Genomic DNA, 11,284 nt, shown 5'->3' with positions numbered 1-11,284 from the left:
AATGTCTGTAGATGAAAATATAAAGGGATTTTATTCTCAGAGAATAGGTGCAGATACCCCTCCCCCTTCCGAGTCACTCCTTGTCTCCGCCCCCTACACACCTCGGGGCACCGTCCCTTGGTTCCACCCCCTAACCAACTCCCAGTACTCCCCCTTTTCGAGAATACAGAACCATTCATTTTGGGGTGCCATGTAATTTGTATCAGTGGCGTCACTAGAGTTCGTGTCACCTGGTGCAGTAAAACATGGTGTTAACCCCCCCTCCCCCTGCCCTGGGGCACTGAGCAGGCTAGTGCATCGATAGGGCTTTCCCCCCAGCCTGCCACAGTGGATGGGGTGGTGGATGAAGCTGGTGGGATCGAGGGGGGGAAGTTACCGGGATGGGTTTGGGGTAGTGGATGTAATCGAGATAGAATCAGGGGCAGGGGGTGGATGGGGCCGGGATGGGATTGGGGTACTGGCTAGAGCTGGGATGGGATCGGGGTAGTGGATGGAGCTGAGATGGAATGGGATCAGGGGGGAAGGATGGAGCTGGAATGGAATTGGGATGGTGGATGGAGCCGGGATGGTATTGGGGGGAAGGGATGGGATTGTGGTAGTGGATGGAGCCGGGATGGGATCAGGGTGGTGGATGGAGACGGGATGGGATCGAGGGGGGGAAGTTACCGGGATGGGTTTGGGGTAGTGGATGGAATCGAGAAAGAATCAGGGGCAGGGGGGTGGATGGGGCCGGGATGGGATTGGGGTAGTGGCTAGAGCTGGGATGGGATCGGGGTAGTGGATGGAGCTGAGATTGGATCGGGGTAGTGGGTGGAACTGAGATGGAATGGGATCAGGGGGGGAGGATGGAGCTGGAATGGAATTGGGGTGGTGGATTGAGACGGAATGGGATTGGGGGGAAGGGATGGGATTGTGGTAGTGGATGGAGCCGGGATGGGATCAGGGTGGTGGATGGAGACAGAATGGGATGGGATCGGAGGGAAGGATGGAGCAGGGATGGTATTGGGTTGGAAATGGAGTCGGGATGGGATCTTTGTCTTAGGGGGTGCTTTGGTAGGGGAGAGGAATTGTGCTGGGGGGAGGTGGAAGGTTCAAACTTCAAATCCGCCCCCTTCCAGCGCAAGTCCTCTCTAAACCAAAACAAAGCACCCCCTAGCACATATCCTCTAACCCCCTCCCCCTTCCCCCTTCCCAAAAATCACTCCAGGCAGCACAATTGATACCTGCCCATTCCCCCAGAATCCCCTTCCCAATCAACATGTAAAACTCCTGATTTACAGACCTCGGGTGTCCCTCCTCCTCCTCCCCCACTCTTCCTCCCCACCTGTGTACGTGAACGTCAGAGCCGAGGAGGAGGCGGCTATAGTCTGGTTCCTGCAGGCTGCAGCAAAAGAGAGATGCGATTGTGGGGGTGTGTGGGACCATCGGACCCGGGCACCCTGTCTGTCAGTGTCTCTGCCTCACTCCCTCCTCCCCCACCCTCCCCCGCTTATCGCATGCAGCTGAGGGAATAGCAGAGATCCCAGAAGGGAAGGAGTGAGCCGCGGCACCCAGTGTCAGTCAGGCCCTGGTGTCACCCTCTGGCTGGTCTCCCCCCCCCCCCAGTCGGGCCGCACCCCCATAGTGACGCCACTGATTTGTATGAATTATAATTTCGATCCCATCAACAATAGACCACTCCCAGCAACAATAGACCACTCCCAGCAACAATAGATTCCCCCAGCAACAATCAATAGACCACGCCTGCAACAATAAACTCCCCAGTAACAATAGATCCATCCCTGCAACAATAGACCTTCTCCAGCAACAACTGATTTCCCAGCAGCCAGCAACAGTTGATCTCTCCCAGCAACAACAAAATACCCCCCCCCCCCCAGTAACAAAACACCTACCCCAGCAAAAATAGACGCTGCACCATCAACAATTGATCTCCCAACTGCCAGCAGCAATAGACCTCTCCTTCAACAAAATATTCCTCTCAGCAACAATAGATCCTTCATTAGCAACAATACACCTCCTAGATCTCCGTGACAATAGATCCCCCGTGACAATAGACCCCACCACACCTTAACATTACACACATTCAGTGCTGGAGGTGCCGGAACTGCCTTCCCCTGAATAAAAGTCCTGACAATATATATTTGTCTGCAATCCAGTAAATGAGATTTATATCAATAAAAAGGTTCTTTATCTTCAACCTGAGAAATAGGACAAACCCCCCCCCCCTCCCCCTCCCTCGTCCCGTCTCCACTCTTCATTGAAATTATGTTTTTTTTAACTTGCATTATCCCCCAATTTTAGCCCTTTTGGATTTGAGAAAAATGGGCCAATACATTGATTATTATTTATACATCTACTTCATTAATTTCTGCCTTTCTAATCTTCCAATAATGTGATTTCCCCTCCCCCAGTCCCCCTCTCTGACATCACTGTGACCTCCTCCTGTTTCCCGGATGGCAGCGCATTGGCCGTCTGTTCGGTGAAAGGATCAGATCCTCGTTATTCCTGGAGTTTGGATGGAAGATCCGTCTCCTCAGATAGCTGGATTACTCTTCCCCCTCCGGTCTCCGGAACCCTCCACTGTGATGTCACCAATCAGATCAATAATCTAAGTAGATCCATCAACATCTCCTGTGCAGGTGAGTGAGAGAAATGTCTCCAGGCTGAAAATAACCACTAAAGTTTTTCCTGAGAGATAAAATATTCCAGACACAAAGGAGCCGCTGGTGAATAGGGATCCCCTACCCTTCACAGCCAGGCACACCGTATTTTCACAGGCTCTCATAGTCAGAAAACAGTAAAGTGCTTGTTTTTTAGTGTTTTTATTGAGGGGTTACAACCTGGATAGGGAACAGGGTTAAAAAAAACTCTTCAGGGACAACTCTTCTATATACGTGTAGCGCTACCCCCTCAGGAGCCGCTGGTTAGATTGGGACGGCATGATTATGTTACCTCTGTGATGTGTCTAGGGATGATGATGATGATGAGCAATGACGGAATGTCCAAACAGCAGAGTGTCGTTTTCTGTGCTTTTATTTATCGCCCAACATGGCAAACAATTAACTTGAGGTGGATAGAAATAGGTTGGTGAAGAAGAGAAATTGCAGATTCAGGCTTATGGATAGCGGAAGCAGTCCTGCCCAATGGGACTTTCACTCACGTCGCCACTTCAGCTGGAGTGGGTAAAGTGTACCTGGACAAGCCTCTCACACCGACCTGGCAGCCAGAAGGTCACTTAGAACTTCTGAGAAGGAATAAGTCTCTGCCACCGACTTGGCTCTAGTGGAACTTTAATTAGGAGTGGAACCTCTGCCACAGGCCCTTTACTCAGGAACGAAGATAATAGAGCGAATCCTCTCAGAAAATAGAATTTGCATGAATCTCCCTCAGGTAGCTTTTCCAAATGGTCACCGACTAACAGGTTGCCATCAAGCAAACTATCAGTGTCCGGTCACGTGATCCCCGATGGATTGTCCAGGCCCTGTTGGATCGCCTGCCTCCGGGCTCACCTCAGACTGACTCCCCATCGAACAGCACAACTCGCTTGGAAAATTCCTCATGAAGTGTGGGGACCCAGTAAGTCACTGGGGCCCCTTTGTAGCTTTAGTTGCTCCGAGCCATGAGGGCCCAGAGTCCGGAACTCCACGTAGCACGTATGCTCCTGCCTGGTAGGCCATATCGCCGGGGCCCGTGATGTGCGCACACCCTAAAGGTGGGTGCCGCACCCGGAACCAGGAACAGTCTGTCTAGAACATGGCGTCTGCTCTAGAAGTACCCTCCCCCAGCATGCCCCGCGAAGGAAAAACTCCTCTGATTGGCTGCTGGAAAAAAGCGCCTCTGCCCGGCCTCCAATGGCGCCACCTGCTATCCAAAGATGGAAACGTATCTTTGGAACACAAAATGAACCCACAGGACAGCCCAGCCCGGCAGAAACCCAATTTAACCAAAACAACGTGGATGAGAGCAAAGTAACTCTCTCATCCCCCTCTAAATTTTACATATCACCTGTACTGAAAGTACACAGGCGCTACATACAGTCTATATACACTCCTCTTCTCCTCCAGCAATCACTTGCTTGCAGAAAAGAACACAGACTCAGCCGGACACTTTAATGATCCTGGCTAAAATGGCAAAAGCCAGATCTTGTAGCAAAATGCCCTTTACAGGCAGGGACCCCGGGCCCCTTGGGTTGTGTAGCAAATACAGTGTCCAGCTTGCTTCCCTGTGGCTACTGATCCCAGCACCACCTCTGCAGGCACTGCCAGCCCACCTGGCTACAGCTGCCTCTTTCATTAGCCCACCTGGCTACTTCTCCACAGTCCTCCTAGTCTGCACACTCACCAGTCTACCTGGCTGTCTTCTCCCTGGAGATCTCCTGGATGTTATGACTCTCTCCCGCTGTCCTCACACCTGCTCCCATGCATCCAGGACAGGACTTCTCAGTGTGTTGTAAGGCCCCTTTCAGACGGACGGCTGTTCTGTTTCTGTGAAATTCAAGACTCCAGGCACAGCGATCAGCTGCATTTGTACAGTGCGATTAGCTGCATTTACATTCGGTTGCGTTTATCTGCGGCACAATATTGAACAGGGATTCGACTTGTATCCCAGCCAATACCATGCACTGTGTTTGGTATAAATCATGAGGGGGAACTCCATGCCAAATTTTAAATAAAAAACCGGCATGGGTTCCCCCTCTAAGAGCATACAGGACCTTGGGTCTGGTATGGTTTTAAAAGAAAACCCCTACGCCAAAAAAATGGTGTGGGGGTCCCCCCAAAAGCCATACCAGACCCTTATCCAAGCACGCAGCCTGGCCGGTCAGGTAAGGGGGTGGGGATGAGCGAGTGTGCCCCCCCTCCTGAACCGTTCCAGGCCGCATGCCCTCAGCATGGGGGGTGGGTGCTTTGGGCCAGGGGGGCACCCTGCGCCCCCCCCCCCTACCACAAAGCATCTAGCCCCCATGTTGATGAGGACAAGGGCCTCTTCCCCACAACCCTGGCCAGTTGTCAGGTTCTGCGGGCGGAAGGCTTATCGGAATCCAGGAGCCCCCTTTAATAAGATCCCGGCCCCCACCCTATGTGAATGAGAATGGGGTACATCGTACCCCTACCCATTCACCTGGGGAAAAAGTGTCAGTGGGGGGCTGGGATCTGGGGGGCCCCCTTATTAAAGGGGGCTCCCGGAATCTGAAAAACCCACCGACCCCGACAACCGATGGCCAAGGTTGTCGGGAAGAGGCCCTTGTCCTAATCAACATGGGGACAAGGTGCTTTAGGGCGGGGGGGCGCAGGGTGCCCCAAAGCACCCATCCCCCCATGTTGAGGGCATGTGGCAGCTGCAGTAGATAACTTGAGAATCCGCAGCTAAAAACACCATTCTATCTGTCCGTGTGAAGACCTTGGGCTTTCACACTGGAGACAATAGAGCAGCTGTTTGAGGGCTGATTGCAGGTGCTATTCTTAACGCTTTTCTGCCTGCAATATGCCCTCAGTGTGAAAGGGGTCTTTAGGTTTGTATTAAATGGGAACTATAGAGGATTCAAATATAGGTACTCCCCTAATTAATAGACCTACTTACAATTACAAAAATATAACCTACAATTAAAATCCCACCATTATACAGAAAGCAACAAAAAGCATAAGGTTCTTTTGCCTAGCAGACCTTACCCCATCCAGCAGACAGAGAATCAACATCCCAAACACAGAACAGCAAAAATGTTCAAAAAACTTGAAGTATGGTTTTCTTACCATAGGCCGGCTTTTGCTGGTTCTGGTTCTGGATGTCTTTTCCCACTCGAGGTCCGCTGAATTAGGAAGATCCGATGGCCTCCTACCTGGCTTGCCAAAAACTTCCCGGGAAATTTTAAGATACTCCTATAAGCAAATAATTTCCTTGCGCTTAAAAGCACAAATATATCTCTCTTGTATAATGTCGGGAAAAGCGTGCTGGTGTATCTCCAAGTAACACAGACACAGATGCTGGAATCACGTTGAGCTTAGTAGAATCCTGTATAGAATGGGCAGCTCAGTTTATTTATACTGTCAACATGAATAACAAAAAAAGGTGGTGGCTTCAGAATCAGCCAATCAGACACATGTATTCTTTCAAAAGAACCAATCACAAACATGTATATATTCAAATAGAATACCAGTGGTTATGTGTGCACCGGTCGTGTGCAGAGCCATGTGGCATGCTTTCTGTGGTGCCACAGAGTATAGTGCCACAGAGTGTGGTGCCACAGAGTGTAGTGCCACAGAGTGTAGTGCCACTACAAAGATGGCTCTGAACATGACCATGTGCACACCATCCCATGGCTACCAATGACACGAACCATACTCTATCATGGCTCAGTGGGCATAATTTTTTGTATAGTTATGCTACAGTTCACATGTACCCAGATCTGTTTGCTTGGAGTCATTAATGCGGTCGCCATGAAGTGGCCAGTCTCTTGGTGAGGCATGAACGAACATCCCTAAAAGAGCAAACAGATCTGCCCTGACACAGGAAGGTTTTCGCAGCCAATGGTATTCCACTAACGTCTGTATGTGCGAATACACTCACATGAGCGCATTACACCAAAACCGACACTGGGAGACATCTGACAACATACATTAATAAAAATGTCCACAACATCATTTTATAAAAAATGTGTAAAGTTGGACATCTATGTTTGGAGTCCTATTTATAAATTGCATTTAGAGGTAGCCCATGGTCAGCCAGTGTGCCCATTATTGGATATAAACCAAACTGTCATCGGATGGCTCAGTTAACAGCTGATTTAAGCAACTCTGTGCCATGTGAACATGGTGATGACCAATCACAATGATCACAAATGTAAACAGTGTGTTTACATTGGAGAGCCCGCCCCTTCCTCTTACAGGGCAGGAAGTAGAAGATAATGTATAAGTGATCATTCATAAGCTCTGGATATATTTTTTAAAACCATTTTATCACACCCTCCTCCCTTGTACACCCCTTCACCTCCATCCTACCACTGCACTTCATTATAGGAGCTAAAGTGCTTCTGAAGTCTAGGAAGGTTTTTTACATGGTGGGAGAGTTTTTTTTGTTGGATGAGAAAGATCCCCAAAGTTCTATCCCTGTCCTCTTGTTCCCCCCCAAAAAATCCACCCAGATACTTATTTGAGCATACAGCCTGGCTGGCCAGGAAAGGGAGGGATGAGGGTCTGAACCATACTAGTCCACACACTGGGCTCTGAGGAAGAAGGTTGTCCTTTGAAGCGCGTCAGCCGGCAGTGGTCCTCATCATTCCCTCTGTGACCATCTGGAGTGGGTTTGTCCTGACCCATTTCTGCTACCTGTGGAAACTGTTTACATTGTGAATTTTTCAGCTATGTTTGTGAGTAGTTTCATTTTATCTTTTTAATAAACTCAATTTTAAGGATAATGCACTAGGCTGGTGCACCCTTTTTCTCATTTACCAGTCCACATGCCCGAACATGGTTTGGTACCCAGCTAGGGGGGAATGCCCCTGTCAAAGCGGCTTGCCCCCATGTTGATGAGGAGTCTTGTACAATGTGCGTCTTGTACAACTATTTATTAAATGTCCTATACTCAAGACAAAGTCCATAGTGCTTAGAGAAACAAAAAGAGCGGTAGGTGGGTTGCTTTAAATCACTTTAAGTAAATGACAGCTGTTATATAGAAGGGTGCAGACTCCCCCCCCCCAGGTGATGTCTTTGACTATATAAACAAGATCATATTTGGTCAATTATGTCATGGGTATAGTGAGAACAGCACGTCACGTTATTAGAGACAGAAGAGTTATTTGTGTGATTATGATGTTGGGTGTTGGGTACACAACACTTAGCAATTCTTCATGTATTCCTGGGATTGAGAGCATTAACCAGCCCGATATAAAGGTTTCATAGGGCAGCTGTGGTTCCCCCATCCCTTTACCTTCATAGAGGGTTTATATACTATGGTCAGTTTTTGTTGAGGGGATGACTGGTGACTCTCACGATTTTCACTCATTCTATTCACCATATGTAAAAGAGACTGCACCTTTTCACTGAGCGCCAACATAAGGGCCCCAACTAAGGGTATACATATTCTAGTGTCGGTGTCTGTTGAGGTGATGTGATGGCTGATGACTCTCTCAGCTGTCATTGTGTGATGATAATCTGACCTTCTTCTATTCTCCATGTTTACTGGATGAGCTATTAAAGGGCCACATATGTACTTATCAAGACAACCAGAATCCCTGCCCTGTTACCAGTGTGACTGTCCTGTTATGCTGACACTGCTGTACTGAAGATCTGACTGGGTTTGATATATAATATTACTCTTCTGTACAACTCTCTCATTGTTTTCCCATATTTTCTCTCTACTTAGAAGACAGTCGGTCTGGGATGTGGTCAGGCTGGGGTCACCTCCTGTCCCATGGTGTGATGTGTGTCCTCAACACTGCGCTCCTCATCTATATAGTCACTGGCCTGAGGAAGATGAAGAATGAGAAGAATCGGAGTGAGAGGAGGACAAGGAGAAGGGATCAGACCGAGATGGAAATGGAACCAACTTACAGCAATTAAAGTGAAATATTTCCCCAGATTGTCAGCCTGGAAATTGTATGAGAACAAAGCACACAATATGTCAAGAAACGGTGTCACTTTTTGACACCTATATTGAATCACATTTGTTGTCCTTTATAAGAAGGTTATGTTTTCTTATTTCCTTAGTATGCAGAGCGCCTTTTTTTTGCACTTCAGAAACAGATGTAACAAAACATTATTTTTTATTGGCATATTGAACAGATCCAAATGGATGAATTAATAGTAGTAATTTGGAGGGTTTATATACACTTCGGGCTACATTCAGCATTGATTTACACCGACGTATCCATAGATACGCCGCGTAAATTCAAAGCTGCGCCGGCGTATCTTCTTTCTGTATTCAGAAAGCAAGATACGCCGACATTAGCCTAAGATACGACTGGCGTAAGTCTCTTACGCCGTCGTATCTTAGGGTGCATATTAACGCTGGCCGCTAGTTGGCGCTTCCGTCGTTTTCGGCGTAAAGTATGCAAATTACCTAGATACGCTGATTCACAAACGTACGTGCGCCCGGCGGTAGTTTTTTATGTTGTTTGCATAAGGATTTTTCGGCGTAACGTTGCTCCTGCTTCTATGAGGCGTACGCAATGTTAAGTATGGACGTCGTTCCCGCTTCGATTTTTGAATTTTTTACGTCGTTTGCGTAAGTCATTCGCGAATAGGGCTGGACGTAATTTACATTCACGTCGAAACCAATACGTCGTTGCGGCGTACTTGGGAGCAATGCACACTGGGATATGTACACGGACGGCGCATGCGCCGTTCGTAAAAAACGTCAATCACGTCAGGTCATCATACATTAACATAAAACACGCCCCCCCCCCATTCCACATTTGAATTAGGCGGGCTTACGCCGGCCCATTTACGCTACGCCGCCGCAACTTATGGAGCAAGTGCTTTGTGAATAATGCACTTGCCCGTCTAAGTTGCGGAGGCGTAGCGTAAATAACATACGATACGCCCGCACAAAGATACGCTGCCCTTACTGAATCTAGCCCTTCATCTCTATTGTGACTATATACATAAATATGGATATACTGTATATGTTAGGGGTAGATTAGATGGAGTGTTCCTCTGACAAGATGCAGTCATTGGGGTTGATTTACTAAAACTGGAAAGGGAAAAATCTGGTGCTGCTCTGCATAGAAATTCCATAACCCCCCGAAAGAGGTATAACTTGTAGTGTTGTCTAAGCTGAGACAAAGTTGCAGTGAAGGGGGCAGGTGCCTATGCACCATTAAGGGATCAACAGCCAGTGCTGCTCCAGCCACACCCTCTTTCCCGCACACCGGGGGTTGGTCACAGAACATCTGTGACCCCAGTGTGCATGGTGAGGCATGTCAGAGGGCATGGCCGGAGTAGCACTGCCTGAGGCCACACTCATTCCTATATTCATGCACAGGGTCGGTAAGCAGTGCTCCTTCCTTTCTCTGTTGATACCAACTAAAAGAGGGCCACACTTGTAATTAGGGTTGTCCCAATACCACTTTTTAAGATCGAGTACAAGTACCAATATTTTTTTGTCAGTAGCTGTTTATTTTAATTTTGTTACAATTTATATTTTTTACAGTTTATTTTTTTACAAATTTAAATTATATATATATGAATGGAGAGGATACAGCGGCTCCTCTCCATTCATAAACGAAAGAATTGTAAACACCGCTTACAATGATCAGTTATCATGAATAAACACAGTCATTAATCACTGACTCTGTGCATTCAGAAAAGGAAAGAGCTGGTAAACTATCGACTCCTTTCTTCACTCTCCATCCTGAAAGATCTGGCACAGTGGGGGGGGGGGGGTGGAAGAGGAAGGGGGAACCGGAAGAGAACACGGAGGAGCGCATGGAGGGGGAACTGAGTAAGACGGGGGACTGGAGAAGGGGGAGAACCAAAGGAGAACACAGAGGAGGAGGAGTGCATGGAGGGGGACTGGAGGAGGAGGGGGCGGAGATGAACACAGAGGAGAGGAGGGGGGACTGGAAATGAACACAGAGGAGCGCACAGAGGGGGAGAGGAGGAAGATGGGGGGAACCGGAGGAGCCCACAAAGGAACACGAGGACTCATAGGGGAAACAGAGGACACTCAGGAACAATCAGTGCAGGGCGGGGAAGTTATAATTGTTGACCGGGAGTACAAGTACGCCCGCAAATACTCGGTATCAGGACCAATACTAGTATAGAGGCATCCCTACTTGTAATTAATACTGACCTTCAAAATAAAATAAATTGTGCGTAAGAAGATATTTGAGTGATATCAACAAAAAATCTTTTAGGTAGATTCAGAAAGAGTTAGACCGGCTTATCAGTAGATAAGCCGACCTAACTCAGAATCTACGCCGACTTATGTTTAAGCGTATGCTCAAACAGAGATACGCTTAAACATATCTAAGATACGAAGGCTTGCGCCGTCCTATCTTAGATTGCAATATTTTGGATGGCCGCTAGGTGGCGCTTCCATTGCGGTCGGCGTAGAATATGTAAATGAGGAGATACGCCGATTCACGAACGTACGCCCAGCCGACGCAGTACTTTTACGCCGTTTACGTAAGAGATAGGCCGCGTAAAGTTAGAGCTAGGTCTTATTGGAATAGTAATGTCAAGTATGGCTGCCGTTCCCGCGTCAAAATTCGTCCGTGAATCGGGATTTACGTCGTTTACGTCCACGTCAAAATCAATAGGCCCGTGCGGCGTACTTAGCCGCAATGCAC

The 11,284-nt window shown here is 48.1% G+C and overlaps 1 protein-coding gene across 1 annotated transcript in view; it reads left to right on the top strand.

Annotated features, from left to right (window-relative positions):
* The first annotated feature begins 2,321 nt into the window (after positions 1 to 2,321).
* LOC120928396 overlaps positions 2,322 to 11,284 on the top strand; it is a 328,747-nt gene continuing 319,784 nt past the window's right edge. Inside the window, exons 1-2 of the mRNA XM_040339493.1 lie at positions 2,322 to 2,325; positions 2,412 to 2,639. Coding sequence (XP_040195427.1) covers positions 2,322 to 2,325; positions 2,412 to 2,639 — 232 coding nt within the window. The remainder of the gene's footprint in view (positions 2,326 to 2,411; positions 2,640 to 11,284) is intronic.

This window comes from Rana temporaria, chromosome 2 (assembly GCF_905171775.1).
Source record: "Rana temporaria chromosome 2, aRanTem1.1, whole genome shotgun sequence".
Lineage (NCBI taxonomy): Eukaryota > Metazoa > Chordata > Amphibia > Anura > Ranidae > Rana > Rana temporaria.
The sequence above is the reverse complement of the archived record's forward strand: the minus strand, read 5'-3'. Positions and strand labels throughout refer to the sequence as shown.